Raw genomic sequence first — 26,793 nt, 5'->3', positions numbered from 1 at the left:
ACCGTTCTGATGTGAGTGATGTGTTTTGCCTCTGATTTGGAATATATCAAACTATGTATCTATGTATGCAACAACATATTGGTTCAACAGGTCTCGAAAGATTTCATTGATGAAAGATTGAAAAACGGCAGGTGAGTTAGCCAGTCCATACGACATTACCTGATATTCATAATGCCCCCTGGTGGTGATAATGGCATTCTTCCACTCATCACCCCCTTTAATCCTGATCAGATTGTAGGCACTTTGCAGATCTAGCTTGGTGTAGATGGTAGCTTCGTGCAGTTGTTCTAAAGCTGAGGGTAGAGTTACATCATTTAATCCTCTGTAATCGATACACGGTCTCAAAACCTCCATCTTTTTTTTTGACGAAGAAAAAGCCTGCAGCTGCCGGTGAAGTTGAAGGTTGGATGAAGCCAGAATCCAGGGCCTTTGTGATGTATTCCTCCATGGCTTGAATTTCATTTCAGGATAGATGCTAGATCTTACTCTTGGGGAGCATCGCATTAGGGAGGAGTTCAGAAGCACAATCCAGAGGACGATGAGGAGGTAGTTTGGTAGACTTTTTGTTGAAGACCTCCATTAAGTCATGGAAGCATGTTGGGATTTCAACATTCAGGTTCATTTCGGGGCTTTCCACACTGGTTGTGAGACATGGAAGGGTGCTTGAGGCAAGACAATGATTCATACAGAAATCGGACCAATGAATGAGCTCACCGTGCTGCCAGGAGATCCTTGGATTGTGATCACTTAGCCATGAAAATCCAAGGATGAGGTCATGCTGAGGGGAGTCCATGAGGTACAGAGAAATGAATTCTTGATTAAATAGTCACACGGTAAGTTTTAGAGTTTTAGTTTGTGAGTTATTCATTTTCTTATCGTCAATCACCTTGATCCTGATCGGTGGGGTGCATTGTTGGACAGGAATGTTATATTTTTGTGTGATGTCCTTATTGATCAGGTTCAAGGCAGCTCCAGAATCGATCATCACTGTCAAATTAACAGAAAGATTCTCAGTTCTTAGGGTAACAGTAAGTGTGAAGGACTTATTGCTAAGTAATGCAAAGTGTTCAATATTTCCCTAGTGGTGGTTTGGCTCTAGTGTGGACATCATGAGCTGCGGTGTCCAGTCTCGCTGCAGTAAAAGCACAAGCGCAACTCATGATGTCTCACTCTCTCTTCCTCAGAAAGCCTAGAGAAGTTTAGTTGCATGGGTTTATCATTGATTGTGGTTTCTGGGGTAGGATACATTGAATGCAGGGGTTAAATGACTCTGTTGAACTCCTCTTGTGCTTCTACGCCAAGGAGCTTGTCTTATAAGATTGTCAACACATATGGCCAGGTTTACATACTCAGAAAATGACAAATCATCTCCTTTGCATGCCGACTTGTAGTTCGGGGCTGAGACTTCGCTGAAACACAGCCTTAAGAGAGATATAATTTCAACTGCTCTGGGCTGTAAGTGTTCTAAATTTGACTGCATAATCCGCTGCTGTGCGGTTGTTCTGTGAGAGGTGAAGTAGTTGAGTTGATATATTCTTGCGCCCAGCAGGATATCCAAACACTTCTCGCAATTATTGAAAAAAATAATCCACAGAGGTTTTAATTTGTACATCGATATCCCATACAGAAGAAGCCCAGTCGATTGCTTTGCCAGTCAATAGTGTCATTAGAAATGCACATTTCTTTTCATCTGACTCAAACTTCTCTCTTTGATGATCAAAGTATATTCTGACTTGGTGAATAAAACCTCTACAATGTTCAGCAGAACCATCAAATTTATCACGAAGAGCAAGGCTTACCGTGTTCAGCGAAGGTGGAGAAAGTGAGCGGATGTAGTGAATCAGATGTTCATTGACTGATCTGAGTTGAATGATTTGCTCATGAAAGCTCTTTATGGCTTCTGTCTGGTAAGCTAATGCTGCTTGCAGATTGGTTACTTCTGCTGGATTCATGTTAGGTTAAGTATTCTGTAAAGAGGACGCAGAGTCCAAATTAGAATTTGAGAAGCAATTTAAACAAACCGATATCGTAGACAGGCAGTGGGTCAATACCAGAAAATATGATGGTGAACATACACAAGTGAGAATCCAGAAGCAAAGTGGAAGGTAGTCAATAGGTCCAAACACAGATATCAGTCTAATCAGGCAGCCAAATCAGAAGGGATAATCCAGACAATCCAAGACAAACAGGCAGAATCAAACACGTGGTCAGCAAACAAGAAATCAAGGAAACCGCTTAGTAAGGCAGTGTAACTGGCAATACTCCTCAATGCATGGATGTAGCTTCTCTGGCTAAATAGTCACCAAACTGGAAGTAAAGGTAGAAGCAGCAGAGGGAGTAGATCTCAGTCAGCATTCAGGGGATGGCTCTCTCTACTGGCGTAGCGTTACACCAACCCTTCTCTGCATATATTGTTGCTTCTGGTTTGTGCATTGTAAATAATAATAATAATAATAATAATGTCTCAAAAAATGCATGAGTATTTTCAAAATATAAGCCTGTAAAACATGTTCATAGAAGGATACTTTACTGATCTCTGGACTCTGTTTGGGATTTAGAAAAACATAAAGAGATAGGCTACATTCTGTGAGAATTTAAGTTTCACACCCTAAAAAATGTGAAACACCCTAAAAAATACTGTTTAGACGAAACAAAATAAAATTAAAGCTGCAGTAGGTAACTTTTGTAAAAATATATTTTTTACATATTTGTTAAACCTGTCATTATGTCCTGACAGTAGAATATGAGACAGATAATCTGTGAAAAAAATCAAGCTCCTCTGGCTCCTCCCAGTGTCCTATTGCCATTTGCAGAAATCCATCGCTCCCGCTAAGAAAACAACCAATCAGAGCTGCGGTCCGTAACTTTGTTTGTGTTCAAAATGTAGAAAAATGTATATAATAAGCAAGTGCACCATGAATCCATTTTCCAATCCGTGTTTTTAGCCTGTCCTGAATCACTAGGGTGCACCTATAATAAGTGTTTATATTCGGACTATTTTAGATTGCTTCGGGGGTACCGCGGCGGAGTAACCCAGTACCTTTGTGATTCTTCATAGACATAAACAGATAGAAGTAGCTCCGGCTACGATGTTCTTCCGCAAGACGCAAGCAGTTCTGTTTATTAACCGCTAGAGCGTCAAAAGTTACCTACCACAGCTTTAGGCAACAGTTTGCATTTTTTTTTTTTTTTTTTTTTTTTTTGGAGTTAAGGCAACTTCTTCTGAAATTAAATAATAACTAATAAACTATATTGCGCTATGCAGTAGTCAACATTTTAAGTTGATCAAAACCTTTATTCAACATTATTCTAAAACCAAAACGAGGCATTTGTCCTACTGTGGCTAAATATAGGCTCTGCAAGTTTGAAACCCTCATAAGACACTGTCCATATAAAAGAGCAAGAGATTCACACCTTAATTTGAACCCCACAATCTATACAGAATTACCCCCCAAAAAACACCCCCTCCAGCTGAACTGAATTCGGTCTGTTTTTTTTTTTTTTTTTCTGTGAGGAACGGTGTTTTGTCATGTTACTGGGTTGAAACATGCCTGCACTCACAGTAGCCATAATTTTTTATTCATTATTTCTCGCAGCCCATATTATTATTTTCACAAGTCCATAATAATAACAAATTCTCAATTGATATTTAATCATTATTTTTACAAAAATCATTGTTATTTGTGAACGTGGGCATTAGTGGCAGGCTCTAAGACCAAGCGAAATTCACAGTGTGCGACTCGCGCTAACTGACCCAGCTTCACCATCCATAGTTTGATTTTATAAAATCAGTTTGAGGTGAATACAACTACTGATCATGAGCCCAACATTTGGCATGGCAGGAAAACATTCAGTCTACCTGAAGGAAGACATATTTCATTGTATGTTAATGATGTTAAATGGAAAGTTAAAAGAAATCCTATAGTGAAATATTCTTAAACTAGGACCTCATTTTATTGAAGTACAAATCCAAACACCAGAAGCAACCTACACTCTATAAATGTTCTTTAATTGAAAAGTATGCATTTTGTTTATTCACAGGCTATATGGCTGAAATAATATTTTAGTTCAAAACTATAGGTGCCATTGTTTAAACAAATGCTTTATTGAATAATGTTTCATAGACCTTCAGTTGTTATGCTTTAAAATCCCATGCAGTTTGTAATTTCACAGTATTTTCACCTACTTAATTACTACCGCAATTCTAAAATGGTAAAATGTACTCAGGCTGATGGCATTTTTTTAATTACATTATTTATTTTATTTTTTTTAGAATTATTTTAGCCTACATAAATGGGTGAAGGAAAACAAATATGATAACTTTTTAACTGCAGGCAGATATAGGCCTATATTATTAAAAATATATTATCATTACAAATATTTGGATCATCCCTTATTCTGTACCTTATTTTCTTAAAGAATAAACACTTATTTTCTACAAAAATCAACATAATAACATATTATTAATTCAGAAATAATTTAAGCAATTAAATCCTTTTTTTATACTAGATTCAACTTGCATTTCAAGTTGACTTTAAAATCTCAAGGAGTTTATAAGCTAAAATGGCTCTTCCTGATAAAGTCACAGCGCATGTTAAATAGCCAAAATGAACTTGTATCTTATCATATATTATCGAAGACCTTGATTGCATTTAAGCATAAAACTATATCATTAGATTTATTTTATTATTATTTTTTCTTAATGAACAATTCCTGTATAAAATGGGACAGCAAACTTTATATCAAACACAAAGTGAATGTGATGCACAGTCATTTTCAGATGCAATGAAAAAATAAAAAAAATAAAAATAAAAAACTGAATAAAACATACACGTAACTAGTAAATAGTTAACAACATATACCTAGATTAAGCCCAGACTCTGTATATAATGTAAATTTGTTTACCCACAGTAACAATTTTTAACCGATTAATCGGCTATTTTTGTTAGCTGCAAAAAAAAAAAAAAAAAAAAAGGAAAAAAAAATGTCATGCATAAGTTGCATTTTATTACATTCAGAAATAATATCGGCAGGCCTAATAAAGTAATAATGTGCCGACAGGATATTTTTTGTTCCCTTCACTTTACAACAAATCCTTTACATTTAACAGATTTATCAGAACAGAGCAATAATTAAACATATATAATTGTAATAGATAAATATAATTGCAGTATATAATAATATAGACTTAGCAATAAACAAACAAACAGAAAAAAATTATAATAATTTAAAGTGAAACATAAGGTAAAGTTGGGCTTATCTCTCTCATTCAGGACAAATTCAAACATTTCCACATTCGTGATGTTGCCCATTTGAAGCTAAACTCTTAATCATTAGATAAAATAAGCTTTGTAGTTCACGTGTGTTTCAGTAGCCTATTGATGGAAAATAAAAAATCATAATTAGCAAAAATATGCCAAAGTGGACCAGCGCAATCAAACAGCTGAAACAGATAATACTCGAAATCGCATATATCGAAAATGCAAAGTGTTAGCAGTTTGAAAAATCAAGAATAATACCAGAGTTAATAAGAATTATTTCTAAATGCTGGAATGAAATGAAAACATTTAGCTTTTAATACGTGTATGTGTATATATACATCTCCTCATCCAACACCATGTGCTGCATCCACCTGGATGATCCGACGGCAGCTGTGCCAGAACGCCCACCACACACCAGCTTACTGGTGGAGAGGAGACAGAGTGATGAAGCACATCAGGGATTGTTAGGAGGCCATGATGGTCGGAGGCCGATGGGCAAATTTAGCCAGGATGCAGAGGTCACACCTCTACTCTTTTAGAAAGACATCCTGGGATTTTTAATGACCACAGAGATTCAGGACCTCTGTTTAATGTCTTATCCGAATTACGGTGCAAGTAGCACCCCCTGCTGGCCTCACTAGCACCTCTTCCAGCAGCAACCTAGTTTTCCAAGGAGGTCTCCCATCCAGGTACTGACCAGACTCAGCCCTGCTTAGCTTCATTGGGAAAACGGTCTTGTGCTCCAGGATGATATTGCTGCCGGCAGTTATCTAGCTCTTTGGGGTGTAGTTGTGATTTTTTTTTAAAGAGAGGCTTAATAACAGTCAGTTTGAAGTAATGTTTTGGAAGCGACCACATGACATTACAGAGATTGAACTTGCATACTAAAACTCTACTTAAAAAAAAAAAAAACATGCCACAATCGAAACTTTCCACATGTTTCAGTCGTGGCTGTTTTGGTAGTGACAATTTTAGATACTTTTGAACCCTAGTTTAAAATGCTAATAAGCACAATTCTACCTAGCAGTTCTGAAGGGTTTTACACATGTGCAAACTAAATGATTTGGAATAACACTCAAAAAAAGTTTGACGTCACTTAAAGTTACATACAGATTTTCAGAGATTTGAACACATTTATCTCAAATTTTTACTTTACTTAAAAAAAGAAGAAGATACTTTTAAAACAATATATATATTTCAGTATCATTTTCATAGTCAGATTTTTTGGGGTTAGGATTGGGGACAGCCACCTCCCAATTGAAAATACACAATAAATTATATATTATATTATAATTATATACAATGGTCCATATATGTATTTGAACAGCACATGATTCATTGCCTTGTCAACCGATGGTTAATCAATACAAATAACCTGAGATGTGTCTTCATGAGCTCTTGTTGTGTCTGTTGCTCATCAGCACCAGGATCGGCGGCTCATCTCAAGCTGGAAGTCCTTAATGAGAAGACCCTGCGGTTGTCTTGGTCTCCTCCTGATGGCGACTGGGATTTCTACCGTATCCTGCTGTTCAATGGCTCTTCTTTGCTGATGAACCGGACAATTGAAAGGAATCTTGTGGAGTTCAGCTTCACTAACTGGACTCTGATTCCAGGCCGTCTGTACAGAGCTGCTGTGAGTGTGGAGAGCGGATATCTGAGCTCAACCGCAGACTGCCATGGGAGACTAGGTGTGTTACTGATCAACTCACTACTGTCATGAAACTTTCAACAGTAAAACAGAAACCACCATGAAGCAGCCTTCACAAAACACAAAGTACCTGCTCTAGTAAAAGAGAAGTGCACTTAAAATGTATTGCATGTGCACTTTTACTGTACTTCAAAGATTTCTTTAAACACTGTACTTGCATGAAATTATATTAACAATGAAAAGCCACTTGAGTGTACTTACTGTAAAGAGAGACACTTACATGACAATGATTCTCAACACACTTAAGCATTTTTTTAAACAGTGCACTTTGTATTCATGTCAGATTAAAATGAGACTCACTGTCCAGCTTGCTTCAGCAAAGATGCTGGTGATTTTTAAGTGATCCCGAAAAGCTGGTTTAGCTGCTTCAGGTGTTTGGTTAGGGTTGAAGCTGAGCTCTGCAGGACAGTGGGTCTCCAGGAGCAGGACTGAAGACCTCTCTTTTGTGCACAATAAGACCAGAGACAGGGGACATTAGAGGCAGGGTAAATTGTGAGATATAAACACAGTTCTCTGTTTTTCTGCACCTGTCCATCAGCTCCCCGCTCTGTTCAGAGGCTGAATGTCCGTCACAGTACAGAGACCTCTCTGAGCGCTGTGTGGAACCATCCTATCGGTGAGTGGGACAACTACACCGTCCTGCTGAAGGATGAAGACACGACTGTGGACACACAGACATTAGCCCATGATTCACAGGAATGCAACTTTAATAACCTGATGCCTGGACATACCTATATGATCACCGTGATGACCAATAGTGGAGATCTGAGTAGTTCGGCCCACATCACAGGAAGAACCAGTGAGTCATTCAGATGTCCAGTGCTGTGCTGCTGTAATGGTGGAACTGCTGGAATGACTAGAGTGTTAATTATCTTTTCTTAAAAGCAATATCCAATAATATGTCTTTCTGAAGTAATCTTGTGTGTGTGGTCAGTCCCTGCACAGGTCACAAAGCTGCGGGTCAGCAACCAGGGCAGCACAGATGCTCTGCAGGTATGCTGGGACGGGGCAGCCGGTGAGGTGGATCTGTACCGAGTGCTCCTCATCCACGACAGCGTGGTCATGAAGAACGAAAGTGTGCCACCCAATGTCACCTCCTACCACTTCCAGGGCTTGAGATCTGGTGCTTTGTACAGGACAGTGGTGACCACAGTGCACAGGGGTGACCTCTCACGCCAGACGGTGGCTGATGGACGAACAGGTAATAGACCAAAAACAGAACATGAGGTGCTTGTTATGATACATACAAGGTATTTATTAAATTAAAGTAACAGATGAGAGTGAAGCTAGTATGCAAGAAAATGTCCACATCCTCGGGCCATCCAAGATGGAGATGAGTTTATTTCTTCATCATATTTGGAGAAATGTGTCATCATCACTTGCTCATCAATGGATCCTCTGCAGTGAATGGGTGCCATCATCCAAGCAGCTGATAAAAACATTACAATAATCTACAAGTAAACCACACCACTCCAGTCCAACAATTTCAGTTTGAGAAGCCAAAAGCTGCATGTTTGTAAGAAAAAATCCATCAAATCCATCCGTCCCCTCCGGCTAAGATACGGGTCCATATTCCTTAAAAATGCTTCCTCCATTGAAAAAGTCCATCTACTGTTGTTTCTTATTAAAGACTATGGACTTGTATTTTAGCAGTGGATTGAAGCTAATAATGTCTTTATGGATTTCTTATTACAAACATCCAGATTTCCGCTTCAGAAGATGTTAGTTGATGGACTTGAGGCATGTGGATTACTTGTCAATAACTTTTGTCAACTGTTTGAACTTAAGTATCTTCAGAACTTTGTACAGTTTTTTTATTTTATTTTTCCTTGAAAAAATTCTTAAGGCTTTGCATAGACAATTAACACGCTGTTAAAAACATGTAATAGTCCCTGTGTTAGCTGTTTGATTAGAATCGTTTCTTCAGATTTTCTTCTGTGTTCTTTAAGGATGATACACAGCTGGCTAGACTTCACACACAATCTTATCTTGAGTTAGAGGAATGCTCCTGGAATGTTCAGGAAGCCTTGAATATGCCAAGTCAAGTCAAGTCACCTTTATTTATATAGCGTTTCTGCATTTATATATATATATATATATATATATATATATATATATATATATATATATATATATATATATATATATATATATATATATATATATATATATATATTCTGTCAGGGGTGCGTACTGGACAGAGGACTCAGATGCAGAGTTAGAAAAAGGATAATCTTTATTCTCGCCACAAAACACAAAATAACATAAACAATAACGAAAAGCTCCGGCGCACACAGAGATCTCCGAGCTGGCCGGCACACTGTGGACCACTTGCGCTGCGGGATCTCCGAATTACGGATCCTTTGCCACAAGAACAGAAGGTGAGACTGATACTGAGAAACAATACAAAACATGGGCAAAAACAAAACAATCTACTCACGACCACAGACAGAAAAGCAGAGACATATAAAGGGAGTTGGGGAATGAGCGACAGGTGGGGAAGAATCAGCTTGTGATCTGCACAACCCCGCCATGATTAGCGCTGATTGCCCAGACCACGAGCTACTGAACAGACAGGACAACACAGACCACAGGGGAAGCTGAGACGGCACCCTGCACCGTGACAGTACCCCCCATCTCAGGGACGCTGATGAAATTGATCAATGAGAGCGCGATCCAGAATATCGCGAGCCGGAACCCAGCATCTCTCCTCCGGACCATAACCCTCCCAGTCTACCATATATTGATGACCTCTACCCATACGTCGAACATCAATGAGCCGCCGTACAGTATAGGCAGGCGACCCCTCAATGAGCCTAGGAGGCAGAGGGGCGATCCTCCAAGTACGGAGGCATCTCTGAATAAACGCATGCGCGGAGGGAACAACGGCATCGGATTCTTGAAAGGGGAATAGAGGTGGCTGGTAGCCTAAACAGCACTGGAAGGGAGACAAACCCGTAGATGAGACCGGGAGGGAGTTATGCACATACTCTACCATGGTCAACCTGTAACTCAAAGATGACGGTTCAGCAGACGCCACACAGCACAGGACTCTCTCCAAATCTTGGTTTGCACGCTCGGCCTGACCATTAGTCTGCGGGTGATAACCTGGAAGATAGGTGTGCAGTCGCCCCCAGCTGTCGACAGACACAAACTGGGGACCTCTGTCAGAAACCACGTTCAACGGGAGGCCATGAATACGGAAAACGTGATCTAAGACCGTAGTCGCTGTCTCCCGACCTGACGGCAATTTGGGGAGGGGAATAAAATGGACCGCCTTTGAGAACCTGTCCACCACAGTGAGAACCACCGTCTTGCCCCTTGATGGAGGCAAGACAGTCACAAAGTCCATCGCTATGTGTGACCAGGGCCGCGAAGGGACCGACAACGGCTGAAGTAGCCCTGCAGGGGGTCGTTTGGATCCCTTACCCGAAGCGCAAATCGGACAGGCCGACACAAACCGTCGAGCATTCTGCACCACGGACAGCCACCAAAACCACTGCTTGATTAACCTACAAGTACGAGTCGCTCCAGGGTGGTAAGCTAGACTAGAAGAGTGGCCCCACTGAAGTACGCTAGTTCAGACTGACTCAGGTACAAAGAGCAGACCCACTGGGCATCCAGTGGGAACAGAAGCATGGCGTTGTGCCGCGCGGACCTTGGACTCCACCCCCCAGGTGACTGCAGCCACAACCCATTCGGGATGCAGAATGGCCACCGGGAGGGTGGGACTAGCCTCAGCCTCAAAAACCCGCGACAGCGTGTCAGGTTTACCATTCTTAGAGCCTGGGCGATCAACTTCGTAAAGATGGTTGCCCCCTGAAAGAGCTTGAAGGCCGATGACATCAACGGCAAAGGATAATGATTCTTTACTGTGATGTCATTTAACCCCCGATAGTCAATACAGGGGCGCAGCGAACCATCCTTCTTCTCCACGAAGAAGAACCCCGCCCCAGCTGGAGGGGATGAGGGACGGATAATGCCTGCTACCAGAGAATCATGTATATACCTCTCCATGGCCTCCTGCTCTGGACCCGACAGAGAGTAAAGGCGCCCCCTAGGTGGAGAAATGCAAGGAAGCAGGTCAATTGCACAGTCGTACGGGCGGTGTGGAGGCAGAGATGAAGCTCGGGACCTACTGAAAACCGCCCTCAAATCATGGTAAGCTTCCGGTACATCCACCAAGTTAGTCAGCTCCTCCTGCAACACAGAATGAGACAAAACAGGGGGGAAAGCAGCACCCAAACACTGAGCTAAACAGAAAGGGCTCCAAGCCAAAATAGAACTACGGGCCAAATCAATATGAGAGTTATGTTTAACCAACCAGGTGTGACCCAACACCACTGGAGCGGTGGGCGAGTGAATGAGGTGAAATCTAATCTCCTCAGCATGATTACCAGACAAGGTTAATGTGACAAACTGAGTGGTGTGAGTGATATTAGTGAGATGGGTGCCACATAGTGTCATGGCAGAAATTGATTCGGCCAGTGCAACAGCCAAAATCCCCAGACGAGCTGCCAGTCTGGAATCCATGAAGTCGCCCTCCGCTCCAGAGTCAATCAATGCTGAAACCTGGAAAACAGCTCCCCCAAACTGTACTGAAGCTTGGTACTCTGAACGGCCACCAGGTGGCAGTCGAGTTGTAGTGATGCTCACCATGCGCTCTCCCTTGCCTGAAAAGCGTCAACCTGCCACAGGGCATGCCGCTACCACGTGACCCGCCTTACCGCAGTACAGACAGAGCTAATTATCCAGGCGATGGCGTTGCTCTCCAATTGTCAGCCGTGCTCTCCCAATCTGCATGGGCTCTTCCTCCGGGAGGATGCAGCGTTGAGACATCGTGTCACATGCTGCAGCATACGGAACCCCCGGTGACGTGTTCATGGGGAATCCCCTCTCTACGGTGCCGAGAACGGAGAGTAATCCGGTCATCGACCCGAAGTGATCCCAGAGAGCCTTCTCATTCCAGCCGCAAGACGCGGCGAGCGTGCGGAACTGAATAGAGTAACCGGACACCGGACTGTTATCTCGGCTGAAGCAGCGACAATGCTCGTGCTGCCTCAATACCGCGTGCCGAGCGGTCAAACACCTTGCGCAGCTCCCTCGAGAATGCCTCAAACTACGCACAACAGTCATGTTTGCTGTCCCACATAGCCGTTCGCTTGACCAACCAGGAGAGTGATGACAAACGCCACCAGGGATTGCTCAAAACATGGGCAAAGACAAAACAATCTACTCACGACCACAGACAGAAAAGCAGAGACATATAAAGGGAGTGGGGGAATGAGCGACAGGTGGGGAAGAATCAGCTTGTGATCTGCACAACCCCGCCATGATTAACGCTGATTGCCCAGACCACGAGCTACTGAAGAGACAGGACAACACAGACCACAGGGGAAGCTGAGACGCCACCCTGCACCGTGACATATTCTTCTTTTCCAGCCATTCTTTAGTTGATTTAGTTGATAGTCCTGTTGCATTACTCAACCTCCCTAAAGCTTGAAGTCATGACATTCTCCTGTAAAACACACTATAATTAATTGTTCCTTCAATGAATGAACGTGTCCAGGTCCTGAGGTAGCAAAGCAGCAAACATAAAACATGCAATAATTTTTTTTGGTAGCAGTGGTTTTTTTTTTTACTCCTCAATTGACTCATTTTATGTTTTGGAGAAGTCATAAAGGTGTCCTTTACTTTTTCCTGCCTGCTCTGTCAATGATCACCCACTTTATTTAATACAGTTTTGGAACTACAAGTCATATTAATTTAGTCAGATTATGTTTGTTTTTCATTGTGACTTAGACAAAGATCGTACTGATGCCAAAAGTCAGTTTATTTAATATTATTCACAAACTTATTGTTGCTACTGTATATTATGTGGAAATCATTTCAGAATCGTTTCTTCAGATTGTATTCTGTGTTCTTTATAGGTGACATCATTATTCTGGACACACACACTCTTATCTTATCTAAAACCGGAGTTGCAGGAAAGCTCCTGGGATTTTCTTTATATGTAGATGTTTATATAATTATGGTTATAATTATAAATACATTTACATTTTACATTTAATATAATTTCATTATATCAACAATGATTATATTACTGTACACACACTCACACACACACACACACACACACACACACACACACAGATATATATATATATATATATATATATATATATATATATATATATATATATATATATACCAGCATTACTACACTGTTTTTGATCCATAATGTGCACAAACAGCTGCTTTGAAATCATGACTTGACATAAATATGAGGAGCATACGAAAGAGGTGATAACAGGCAGATGTTGTGTGTTGATCAGTTCCAGCCGCAGTTAGAGATGTGACGGTGAGCAACAATGGGCGCATGGACTTCCTGAGCGTGTCCTGGAGAGCAGCTGAAGGAGATGTGGACAGTTACTCGGTCACTCTGAGAGATCGGGAGAGAACCATTCATACCCAGACCATGTCTAAGTTCAGTACAGAGTGTGTTTTTAAGTCTCTGGTGTCTGGATGTCTCTACAACATCTCTATCAGTACCCGAAGTGGAGAGTATGAAAACCACACTGTGGTTCATGAGCGCACACGTAAGTCCATTTATAAGCAGTTAGTTAGCCAGTATCTGTCACTGTAATGGAGAAGGTGATACTGCTATGTATGCTGTGACTGTTTGCAGCTGGTTTATTATTCTTTATTATTCTTTGGTTCTCTGCTGTAGAACCTTCCACAGTGCTGAACCCTACAGCCACACATATGGCTCGTGATGACCATCTAAAGGTGTACTGGCGGCATGCAGCTGGAGACTTTGACTACTATCATGTCTCCATCAAGCACAACAACATGTTCCACCAGAACAAGACGGTCCCCAAGACTCAGAACGAATGTGTGTTCAGTGGGCTGGTACCAGGCAGACTCTACACTGTGATTGTCAGCACATGGAGTGGGAAATATAAGTCTAGTGTGTCAACTCATGGAAGGACATGTGAGTATGTCTGTGATGGTTTACTTTGACAGTTCTGTAGTTAATTTTACTGTATTTGTATAGGTGCTACATTTGTATAGCTTGTTGATTTAGTTTGCTGTTGTTCTATAGCTTTATAGTTTAATGTCAAGTCAAGCCAACTCACCTTTATTTATATAGCGCTTTAAACAAAAAAGATTGCGTCAAAGCAACAGAACAACATTCATTAGGAAAACAGTGTGTCAATAATGCAAAATGATAGTTAAAGGCAGTTCATCATTGAATTCAGTGATGTCATATCTGTTCAGTTTAAATAGTGTCTGTGAATTTATTTGCAATCAAGTAGGGCTGTGACAACAGGTCGAGGTCATTGCAAAATATGCGCATCGATTCATCGACCTTTTTTTATTTCTCTAAAAAACGTTTGCAAAACGTTTACCTTATGTGCGCTGAATATACGCGATGGCTGGATCAAAATTCTGTCCAACGTTATATAACCAATCCAGGGGATTTTCTGCATTGATCTTTTTTTTGGCGGCTGTCAAAGCCTTATTTGATTGGTGAGTGATGTAGAACAGAATGACTGCTGCGTCTGACAGTGCGCGTACGAGAGAGAGCCCCGGCTGTGCGCGCACTCACAGTCTTCAAACAACACGAGCGCTTCTTGCTCTCTCTCTCCCTTGTGTATATTAATCAAAATAATTAAACACGATAGAAAAAGGGCGAAACACTAAAGTTTCACGCGCGCTCGCACACTCACAGTCTTCAAACTACACGAGTGCTGTCCAGTGGCGTAGCGCAAACTGCGTTGGCCCACCCGCAAGAGTGGAGTCGGGGCCCCTCACCGCATAATTCGATGGGGGATTCACCTTTTCAATTCAATTACATTAACTTGTTAGGATACCGTGTACTTCTTGCTGTCACCTCCTCTGTAATATTTTCAGTGCTGTGACAGTCATCGTCTGGACTGTGAGATCCTCTGTTAGCATCGGAGTCCATGTCTGGCGTATCATTCACCACAGCCGCGCCCAAGTTAGAAGCAGTAATGTCCGTGATGACACTGCGAGCAAACTCCTGAGTAACGTTACCCGTGCTCGCTCTCGCAGCTCCTTCCCGCTGATTTGGAAGAAATATGCATGAAATATTCGGTATTTTTGCATTGAATTGCTCTTTTCGGTGTTGGTTAGTCCGTTTTTGAGCTCCGCTGACATATTTTCTTTTACTCATTTTGCGCTCATAAGCTTCTCTCTAAACAGTTGCAGAGATTCTTAATCGTGATTGGATAACAAGGACAACAGATATGGTCATAATCGCCAAACACCGTAAGCTGCAATTACTACCAAAATAAAAGTCCTATACGTTCACGTTATAAAAACGCTATAATTATTTATTCGAGTCAATTTTTTGGGGGCCCCCCACAACGCGGGGCCCCCCCGCAGTGCGTGCCCTGCGGGCCCGTCCGCTACGCCACTGGTGCTGTCTTGCTCTCTCTCTCTCTCTCTCTCTCTCTCTCTCTCTCTCGTGCATATTAACCAAAAATCATTCGACACGATAGAAAAAGGGCGGAATGCCAAAGTTTCACGTGGAGCATTCAGAGATTTTTTTTTCCTCCATGACAGGCTGCTGGCTCCCACTGTTAATTTGTTTTTTTGGAAAAGCACTCTGTATTATTTTGAAAGCCCTCAATTTTACATTGTTTACTACATTCTTTCAATTGCTCTAAACAAATACTTTGGGTGACCTTTTTTATTGAATGCTAGACATCAAGTTATTTTCATCTGAAAGAAGGACTTTTTTTCGGTAAGCTAGGCCCTATGTGTTCAGTAAGCTTGTTTCAGTAAGCTATGTGTTTTCAAGGCTTCAATGTTTTATTGAATGCTATCTCTATACAAGTGCAAAGTAATGCATTCTTAGTCAGTCTTTTATTTTGTTTATTTTAAGAGCAATAAACATATATTGCAATGTTAAGGAATTCATGTTTTTTTTTCATTCAGATATGCAAATCAAGATGTATAAATTGTTAGTAGTTAATTAATGGGGAGATAATCGAAATCGAATTGGTCTGAAAAAATGAATCATTAGAATAATCAATGCATTGAAAAAATAATCGCTAGATTTTTCATTTAAAAAATAATAGTTTATCCCAGCCCTACAATCAAGTCAACTATATCACTGTAAATGAAGTGACCCCAACTAAGCAAGCCAGAGGCGACGGCGGCAAGGAACCGAAACTCCATCGGTGACAGAATGGAGAAAAAAACCTTGGGAGAAACCAGGCTCAGTTGGGGGTCCAGTTCTCCTCTGACCAGAGGAAACCAGTAGTTCAATTTCGGGCTGCAGCAAAGTCAGATTGTGCAGAAGAATCATCTGTTTCCTGTGGACTTGTCCTGGTGCTCCTCTGAGACAAGGTCTTTACAGGGGATCTGTATCTGGGGCTCTAGTTGTCCTGGTCTCCGTTGTCTTTCAGGGCAGTAAAGGTCCTTTCTAGGTGCTGATCCATCATCTGGTCTGGATACATACTGGATACGGGTGACTGCAGTGACCCTCTGATCTACTTCTGTTGCCCTGTTCAGATTTTTGTTGTGCTGTGACTTAATTGCTGTAGTTCTTTCATTCTTCTTGTTCTGTAGGGCTTAGTTTTTGGTTGTTTTATAGTTGTCACGTGGAGGGTTGGGATGAACTCAAGCGCAGACAGGATGCACAAAACACAAGGTTTAATGATCACAAGAAGGGGAAAACAAAACCCACGAGGGGGAAAACAACGACTAGGGCAGAGACTAAAAGACTTAACAAGACTGGATTGACACGATAAACAGACTCTTAACACAAGAACACTAACTACAGATAAACAATCACAGGTATCACAACGTCTTCTTCAAAGTGCAACAAAGAGTAACAATATATCACAATATAACAATGAACCACACATGACAGTGAACACAAGGGGATATAAGTAGGGAGACTAATCATAACATAACAGGTGACACAGGTAAAGCAATAATGACCAAGACTAGGATAACAAGGGGGCGGGGCAAGGGAAACGAGACAACACAAGCACATGGCCCAAAGACAAGGCCATGTGCTTGTACACAAAACACGGGCCTGTCATGATCCTGCCTCAAGACTAGAGGAAAATCTGGACATGAAGGCAGAATCATGACAATAGTTTGCCACAGTTCTGTAAGTCTGTAGATTTCTTTACCATAATTGTTTGCACTGTATTGTAATTTACCATGGTTCTGTAGCTTTGTGTTGTAGTTTTCTGTAGTTATGTAAACATGCATGCTGGTTAACCCTAATTTTGTTACTTAATAAACCAAACCATAGTATTTTTACTTTAATGTAATTATGTATTTTGGTTTAGTTATTTGTTCTGTATAGTTTACAGTATGTATGTGACTGTACAGTAGTTTAAATTTAGCTTATGTGGCTATGTAGTTGAATGTAATTATATATTCATTAGTTTATTACTGTAGGTATGTAGGACTGTTTAGTTAACTGCAGTTATGTAGCTCTGTATGGTAGTTTATTTATTATTATGTTCTCCTCTCAGTGCCCGCAGGAGTATGGAACTTGACGCTAGCTGACAGTGGCACAGAGGATCTGCTGGTGACGTGGGTTTCTGCTCCCGGAGATGTGGATCATTATGAAGTTCAGCTGCTCTTTAATGACATGAAGGTTTTTCCACCGATCACATTAACCAGCAGCACCAACAGATACCTGCTCTCTTCACTCACCCCTGGAAGACTCTACAAAATTGTGGTGTCCACCTTTAGCGGACCAAACCTCAGTGTGCAGTTTGTCAAAGGCAGAACAGGTACATCTCACCGCTGCATGTGGACATCTGAGAAATATGGTGGTTTTAAAATTTTTATTGTAGTTATCTTGCAACGTCTTTATGGGTTGTGCTACTTTTTATATATTTCAGTTCCCAGTAAAGTGAAGAACATTCATATCAGTAATGCCGGTCAGAGCAGCAGTCTTAGAGTGAATTGGACACCTGGGCAGGGAGATGTGGACAGGTACACTGTGTCACTGTCCCAGATGGGTGGTCAGGCAGAGGAGAAATCAGTCCCTAAACATGTGAATGAGATCATTTTCCAGGGTCTATTGCCAGGACAACAGTACATGATAACCATAGCATCAATCAGTGGATCTCTGATCAATAACAGCACAGCAACAGGACGAACAGGTAAAGTAACATTTACATTTAACTTATGTATGTGTGGTGTTTTTCCACTGTTTGCTTGTCATGTTGTTGCTGAGGCTTTATAAAAGCAATCATCAGGTCATGATGATGCATTGGTGATTTTATATTTTAAGGCTTTTAACACACATGCCTCCCAACATCATGATAATCCAGTGTACTGCACATTTAGGACATATACTGTAGTATACTTGAATGACAGGAGGAGGCTGTTGTAATCTGAGAACTTTTACTGAATTCAGTGCAGTGCATAACTAGCTTCTTGGGGGATGATGCTATTTCATGGGGTACTTCATAGAAGGAGGGGACTCTGACATGGTCTCAGCCCCAGCAATTTCCTCATCAGGGTTTTCCATTTATATTGCGGGCAGCTGTAACTCAGGCATATCCGCGTCTGAGGGCTCTGGTAGAGAGCCAGTGTATCCATCTGTCTCGGGCTGTGATGGGCCCACTGAGGGCCATCATGCCATCTGTGAACCTGCCCATCATTGGTCCTATCCTTGTACTTCAAGGGGCCTGTGACAACAATGATGATTCCAGGAATCCAATTAGCATCCTGTGTCATGTGGTTTAATCTCTCTTACAGTGCCAGGGCAATGGGCATTTTTTAGCACTCAGCTCCTGTTTTCCAGTTGATGAATTGGGTGTGACGTGCTGTGACAGCAAGAAATGAGCAAGTCTGATCAGCCACTCACCTTGAGTGATGCGAGACAGGGCCTCCTTGGTTGTCTGTTTAACGTCTTCAGCTTACCCATTTGAGCTCGGGTGATAAGGTGCTGTAGTGACATGACGAATACCATTGCGGTCCGCAAACTTTTGGAATTCTGTGGATGTGAAAGCAGCACCATTGTCTGAAACTATGGCATCGGGCAACCCATGTGTTGCAAAAAACAGTCTCAGTGTGTTAATAACTTCCGTCAATGACATAGAATTCATCAGAGACATCTCTAGCCACTTGCTTTGCACATCAACCACTATGAGGAATACTTGCCCTTGGAAAGGGCCAGCAAAATTAATATGCAGCTGGGACTTTCTTTTTGTTCTCCACTCCCAAGGATGTAATTTTCCCTTAGTTGATGCATGATGTGACATCTGAAAGGTTTTGCATGCTTTGACTGGTTTCCTTTATATCTCCTAATGTCCGGCCACCACGCATAACTCCTTGCCAGTCCCTTCATTTGTACGATGCTCGGATGTGAGTCATGCAGCATAGCCAGTACTTCTCTTCGTGCTGAGCTAGGAACAACCACACAGCTTTCCCAAAGCACACAGTTTCAATGCACTTTTCAGTTCATGGAGGCGCAAAATGATTGGTCTGAACTGGCTAACTGGTATGTCAGCCGGCCACCCATGTAGTTACCAGCTTAGTACATGTGACATGACATTGTCCTTAAGTCTAAGGTTAGAAATCCTTTCAGCATGAATAGGTGCATCTGGCACCATTTCCAGTAGCAATACTTCCAACGGTGGTGGCGTAACAGAGTCAGATGCAGGCAGACAGATGTAAGTGACTGAAGATGTCAGCATTGCCCATTGGTTTGCCAAGTCCGTAATACAGCTCTTAGTCACAAGCTCCAATGATCAAACTCCAATGTAGCATCCGTGGTGAAAGGATGGCAGGCACTGGCTTGGAATTGTGCAAGAGTCCATGCAGGGGCTTTTGATCCATAAAGTGGCAACCTGCTAGGTACTGGTGAAACTTTCTGAAAGCGAAAACAACCGCCTTTGCTTCCTTATCAATCTGGGCATAATTCTGCTCAGTGGTGGTCATTGTTCTGAAGGTGAAGCAAATGGTCTTTTCCTGGCCATCACGCTCCATGTTAAACAATAAAGCCCATAGGACAAGGCATTGCAAACTACTGCCAGGGGTTCCTTTCATTGTCATGCATCAGTAATTTATCAGTCTGCAGCAACTGTTTCATCTGAACATATGCTGTCTCGTGTTTTACTCCTCATTGCCAAGTAGAGGACTGGTCAAGGAGTTGATGCAGGGGCTCCAGAACAGTGGCTTTGTTAGGAAGAAAACAACTGAAAAAGTTAAGAAGCCTCAAAAATATCTGGAACTCTGTCTTATTCTGTTGAAGTGGGGCCTTTTGGATGGTTTCCAATTTTTTCACAGGTTGGTTTGATGCGAGCAGGATGTCCATAAATCTTTGAAATATTGAAACTGCTGTTGACAATCCAAACTGCAATCGCAGAGCCCAGAAAAGTCTGCAAATATGGCTTTGTGTGCTGATGCATGTGTATGGGCTGCATAATGAACATCATCTTGAGGCAGTGATTCATGTTGTTGCTGACGAAGTAGATGAGCATTTAACAATGCTGTCTCTGTGGCTAATGCCTTTTCCTCTGCCTCTTTAAATGTGAGCATGGGTTCAGCCAGTAGGCATCATTGTAGCGGCTCATCCACAACCGGACACACAAGTCTATCAGCGTGGTATCTAACTGATCTCCAAAAGCACATTGCACAGAGAGATATCGAAGCTCAACAATGTAATTAGAAATGCTTTGACTTGGTTTCTGCTTACAATTTTGAAAATGAAAGCGCTGAACAATCTTTGACAGCGCTTGACTGTAATGATGTTTAAATGCAGCTACATTGTTTGCATAAGTCATAGTAGAGGGCTGTGTTGGTGCAAGCACTGAATGTAATGTGAAATATGGTTTTGCACCACACACACTAAGCAGCACGGAACATTTCTTTGCTTGTCCTCAATGTCATTTACATGGAAATTCCAAAAACATTCCAGTCTTTCTATATATTCTTCAAAATAATTACTCAAGCATTCATCGAACTATACGATATGACCAAGCATAGTCATGATCACAGCTAGACAGCAGTGTATTTCGTTCACTTTTACAGCTTCTTCATTGACTTTTCTGCACATAGTGTGTTCGAATCTTCTTGTCGCTAATGTAGTATACTTGAATGATGGGAGGAGGCTGTTGTAATCTGATAACTTTTGCTGAATTCGATGCAACGCAGAACAGAACATACATCAAAAATGCATAAATACTCAGTACCTTTCAAATGATCTGTAATAGGGTTGTTGACATGACGTGGCATTTTTATTATTGACATTATGTCATTAAATTTAAACCTTTTTTGTCCTACATGGACCTGTTGTTATAAAAGCTGCTGTGTTATTTGGATTTTTACATTTTTGAACCAAATGTCAGAATTGTCCTATGGTGTGACTGTCTGGTTCAATAAATTACCACTTTTATAAATTAAAAAGTAAAGCATAAAATGTTAATAAATACCTCAGGCATAATTTTCCTTAGTGCCAATTTTAGTAAATGGCAATCTTTTTTTTTCAGCCATATAATTCTACAAGCGTAAGAACTTTGTACATTTTGTGACTGAAAACTATGTCCTCCGGTGTGACTCAATATCCTGATTTTAAATTGACTTTATCTAAATATCTAAATTCTAGATTATGATTATGAAGGAGATAAGAATAATATTGAATTATTTGGCCTCAACACCAAATTATATATCTGACAGAAATCCAATACAGCTCAGCATCCAAATAACAGCTTTTCTCCAGTAAAGCATGAAGGTGGTAATATGCATGAATTGCATGAATCAGTGTGCAGGGAGTACAGGCAGTAATGTAGAAGCTGAGATTGTCTAACTATTGGGAGATGAGAGGGTCTGTCTTACTAACCAGAGTGATTAATTAGAATGCCGTGAGGTGAATCACACTTGCATCAGTGACTTCTTTGCATTTTTCTGCATTTTTTCCAGTGTAAACTCTAAAAGTAGTTCAATCCAAAAGTATTGTTACCTTTAAATACTGCTTGATTGGCCAATAGGCTGTCGATTCAGTAAATGATACGCTGTTTCTTCTGCTTAGTGAAGTCTCTCCTACATTAACATCCATATATAAAACAGCCTATTTGGTCTCCTTTCCCACGTACTGCCACAACGGAAGTGATAGCATTGGCAGTTACACTTTTTTTGGCTAAAGGTTGTAGGCTTGCCGTCTAGTGGCTTAGCTAGAAGCAGGCATTGGTCGTCTTCTGTGGTGCCAGTGTTTAGCCACATTATATCGTCATAGGGCGGCACTTTCCACAACATTCCAATCCTATCCATATGTAAAAAGATCAAGGGAATTTCTCAGTTCATGACTCCTTCATCTGTTGCTGTATTACTCATTTCCTCTGCAGTACCCTCTTCCGTGACTGCTCTACTGGTGGAGAACCAGAACAGCACGTCTAGTCTGCTGGTGTCATGGCAGCCGGGTCGAGGGGTGTATGACAGCTATCAACTGCAGCTGCTAGATGACAGAGGAACTCTGGTGTCTAATAGCTCTCAAACTGCAGAAGCCAGCCAGCACAACTTCAGACAGCTCACTCCAGGAAGAAAATATCGCATCATGATACAAACCATCAGTGGAGGAATCAGCAGCAAAGATGTCATTACTGAGGGCAGAACCAGTGTGTAGATTGCCTTTTTTTTCAGTTTTAACATGGGGTAATACAGCAGATGAATTGACCTGTTAAAGTGTTTGAAAATGTGTTTGTTTTAGGTCCAGCGACTGTTAATAACCTGTCCATCATAAGCAACTCGACCACAAGCTTGTCGTTCCACTGGGATCTGCCAGACGGGGAGTTTGATGGATTTGATGTTTTTCTGTATGCTAGAGATGAAAGCTTGCATGATCAGAAAACAGTAATTGTGAACAAGCAGGACTGTTCTTTCCAGAACCTTCAACCTGGGATGCTGTACAAGGTGGTTGTTCTGACCCGCAGTGGAGATCAGACCAATGACACATCCATCTGGGCCCGGACAGGTGAACAACATAAATTTGCCAGTACCCAAAATGTAGATTTTTGATTTTAGTTATGATACAGTTCAATGTCAGGCCCAGTTGCAGCGGTTACACAATCATTATATTCATCCCAGTTTTACTGCTTTGGTCACATTTGTTCATGAAGGTAAAGTGAATAAATATTGCAGTACATGCCAAGACTTTAATCAATGCCTTTGTTGAATGTGTTTTTTGTAGTTCCTGCAGCTGTGACGTTCTTGCATGCTGACAGTAGAACAGGCTCTGAGAGTCTGTGGTTGAGCTGGAAACAGGCCGGGGGTGAAGTGAGCCGCTACACCCTCCTGATCTACAATCCTGATGGGACTCAACATGCGGAGCAGAGTTTGGGCCCGGAGAGCAGAAGTTACATGTTTGAAAGGCTGGTGCCTGGACGACTTTACCAGGCCGTCGTCCTTACACACAGTGGAGATCTAACAAACATGGCAAATACTACTGGCAGGACAGGTAAGTGTGTCCTGTAAATCATACTAAATAATACGTGACAACATGAATCTGATGTGTTGAATAGATCTCAAAAGACCTTAAGATGAGTCACAGTTTCCTTCAAATTAACTTTAGAATCAGTACTTAATTGCAGTTCTGATTTTATTCATTTCCCTTAATTTCTCTAATTTATTTTAGACCCTAGGCCACCAGTCTCATTCTCATTTGGAGAAATCACTAACACTTCACTGGAGATCACCTGGAGCAGTCCAGAAAACACTGATTATGATGACTTTGACCTTCAGTGGAGCCCAAGGGACCACCTGTCTGTGTTTAACCCCTACCACAGCCCCACATCTGGAAACCGTATTCTGAAAGGCATGTACCCTGGCCGTCAGTACAACATCAGCCTGCGTACGGTCAGCGGTGCTGGAACCAACAACCCTACCTACAGCTCTCCGGTCCACAGGAGCATCAGGACAAGTCAGTGGAGAACCAGACACATATGTATAAGAGTCCGTTTTATTTTATATAATTTATCCAGTAAAGCCACACCAGAAAGACTGCTGGTCACCAGAACCATCTCAGTTTGGACAAGATCATAGTTTAGCAGTTTTACAGCAATCTGTCTGCCTATAGAGACTTGTAAGACAAATGTCTGTTGCAGTAGTTCTCAACTCTGGCCCTCGAGAGCCACTTTCCTGCAAAGTTTAGCTTTAAATCTGATCAAACTCAACTGCTACTTTCTAGGCTCTGAAGACCTAGAGGTGTGTTAGATTAGGGTCAGAGCTCAGCAAACTTTACAGCAAAGTGGATTTCAAGGACCAGAGTTGAGAACAGCTGATCTATTCCACAGTAATAAACCATTCAAAAACTAAAACATATGGCATTATCTGTAGGTAATAGGTATAGTAGTAGTGCAATGTGTGTTTTTTCCTGTCTTTAGAGCCTGAGCGTGTCCAGAGTCTGCACTGCCGTCCTCAGAACTCTACAGCCATTTCCTGTTCCTGGAGTCCCCCCGAAGCTGACTTTGACTCTTACACCATAGAGTGCTTGAGAAAGGACTCTCTGAGGATGATGTACTCCCAGCGCACAGTCAAAGAGAACACCATCTATCTGATCAAAGATCTGGAGCCTCATAAGCAGTACATTGTCTCTGTCAAAGTCATCTCTGACAGTATGACCAGTGAGGCAGTCATGGAAAATGTGGTCACAATGATAGACCGTGAGTTAGGGCTTTTTTGTGTTTGATATAAATCATTAGATAACTTTTTGACTGTAACGTTTACTGAATAGTTCATGTCTTCTCAGGTCCACCTCTGCCCTCAATTCGCATCGATGAGAATACAGTTCAGGTTAATAAGTCAACCATATCCTTCAAGTTCAACTGCAGCTGGTTCAGTGATATCAATGGTGCCGTGAAATACTTCACCATCATCATAACTGAATCTGCTGGTAGGAAGACATTTTTTCCTCTTTTTTTATCTTATGCACATATGTCTAAGCCAGACCCTGTTGTCTCCTTACATGACCAAAGTAATACAGTGATCCCTCTCTTTGGTTGGATTCAGACAGTGAAAACCAGCATCCATACCAGCATCATCCTCTTCCCTCATACCTGGACTACAGATCCAACAGCTCCGTCAAAGCTTATCAGACCAGTTACTTCCTCAGTCACTGCGAAGAGAGCCAAAACACAGTGCAGGAGTTTGAGATTCATCTGGGATCAGGCATGGAGAGACTTGGAGGAAGATGTGATCAGAAAACATCAACTGATGCCTTGCAACAGCAGGCGATCTACTGTGATGGGCAACTGAAACCCAAGACAGCATACAGGTGATAAATCTGATGCTAGTCAGAAAATAGCCTGTGCGGTCTGTTGCTGATAGGGTGTTCTCACATGATCATTGTATCCAACACTAAACAAATGTATCAGGAGTCGATTCATGTGAGTTTAAAGAGTTAAACCTATCCTTAACCTCACATTTAGCCCTTGAACACATGATTCTAAGGGGCTCAGATCCACATTCATGCCATTATTAACAAACATGTGTAGGTTAAATGCCTTGAACAATGCAACCTTTGTACTTATATTTGAGCTCGCAGTAAGGTAATTTGGTGATCTTTTTAACTGTTTGTCTTATGATTTTCAGACTCAGTGTTCGAGCGTTTACAAAACTTTTCGGTGAGAAAGATGAGGAGTTTATCTCTCCGCTCTATACTGATACATACCTGTCCAAGCCCATCACGACAGACGCAGGTATTACACGTGGCTTGACCATATCATATGCAGATTGGTAAGGTGTGCTTGTTAAATGTTCATATTTGTGTGCGTTCAGAGCCATTGAGTGGGGTCATCGAAGGGGTCAGTGCTGGACTCTTCCTCATCGCCACCATGGTGGGACTAATTGTTCTGCTGATCTGCAGACGGAAAGTCCACAAAATGTAAGTACTGTTTTGCATTTTGCACTTTACTATGGTCATCAAAAGTCAGTATTAAATCCATCAAATCTAAAACTCAAATACAACATCCTGGACATTGCAGACCCCTTGCACACGTGACTTAAGGGGATACTGATGATGAATTTGCATATAGGAAGTGTTAGTGATGCTGGGTTTGTGGCAACTGGTTAACAATGAAGATTTATGAACAGGCTGTCATCATATCAGATCACTACACAATTATCTTGAACAAAATAATTTACAGTACCAATTTTATCAAATTTTTAAAAAAATCAACAATGCTATCAGTCAAATTCATCAACATTCAAAATGTATACTTACCAATGACACTATAAACATCAGTGTAAGGAGGTGGATAGAGAGACTTAGTAAGAACTAACATATAACATCTTTTTTACACAATAAAAAAAAAAAACTTTCTCTTTCATCTGTCATCTCCTTGAATTTGATTTTGTGTGACAGTAATGTGTGACATCATCATCCTCTTTATTTATTTTATGACAGGTGGCAAACCAGCGTTAAGTCAAATACCAACACTAAATTTTTTACTATTTTTTTCAAACAAATAGTTGCTGAAGCTGTATTATTTGTAATATTTTTGTATGCTTAGTATTGATACAGTATAAATAATGCGTTTTTTAAATATGTTTATTTACATCAATAACAGCATATTGCAACAGTTCCCTAGTCACGTGGCCAGGACTAAGAAGGCATTGCAATGGAAGAACGCAGAGTAACAGTGCACAGTTATTTTATATATACAATATAAAACCCCATTCATATATGCAACCAATCTCAGTAAAACAGTGGCGTTTGTGTTAAACCAATAGCTTAGCTGAAGTTTTAAATGAACTTCCACTTCGAGTAGAGATGTTGGATTATATTGACACCCATCTGACTGATATAGAAAGTTAAATTGC

At 41.2% G+C, this 26,793-nt stretch overlaps 1 protein-coding gene across 1 annotated transcript in view; it reads left to right on the top strand.

Moving 5' to 3' along the window:
* The window catches only part of LOC113067158 (tenascin-X-like), a 120,287-nt gene that overhangs the window by 80,774 nt on the left and 12,720 nt on the right, over nt 1-26,793 (top strand). Inside the window, exons 24-39 of the mRNA XM_026239439.1 lie at nt 6,683-6,949; nt 7,508-7,768; nt 7,904-8,170; nt 13,305-13,568; nt 13,700-13,963; nt 17,496-17,759; nt 17,871-18,134; nt 22,323-22,592; nt 22,685-22,948; nt 23,165-23,431; nt 23,609-23,893; nt 24,357-24,635; nt 24,722-24,865; nt 24,982-25,246; nt 25,564-25,670; nt 25,750-25,855. Coding sequence (XP_026095224.1) covers nt 6,683-6,949; nt 7,508-7,768; nt 7,904-8,170; nt 13,305-13,568; nt 13,700-13,963; nt 17,496-17,759; nt 17,871-18,134; nt 22,323-22,592; nt 22,685-22,948; nt 23,165-23,431; nt 23,609-23,893; nt 24,357-24,635; nt 24,722-24,865; nt 24,982-25,246; nt 25,564-25,670; nt 25,750-25,855 — 3,838 coding nt within the window. The remainder of the gene's footprint in view (nt 1-6,682; nt 6,950-7,507; nt 7,769-7,903; nt 8,171-13,304; nt 13,569-13,699; nt 13,964-17,495; nt 17,760-17,870; nt 18,135-22,322; nt 22,593-22,684; nt 22,949-23,164; nt 23,432-23,608; nt 23,894-24,356; nt 24,636-24,721; nt 24,866-24,981; nt 25,247-25,563; nt 25,671-25,749; nt 25,856-26,793) is intronic.

The sequence above is a fragment of the Carassius auratus genome, chromosome 50 (assembly GCF_003368295.1).
Source record: "Carassius auratus strain Wakin chromosome 50, ASM336829v1, whole genome shotgun sequence".
Taxonomy (NCBI): Eukaryota; Metazoa; Chordata; class Actinopteri; order Cypriniformes; family Cyprinidae; genus Carassius; species Carassius auratus.
Note: the sequence above shows the minus strand (reverse complement) of the source record. Positions and strands in the feature narration are given on the sequence as shown.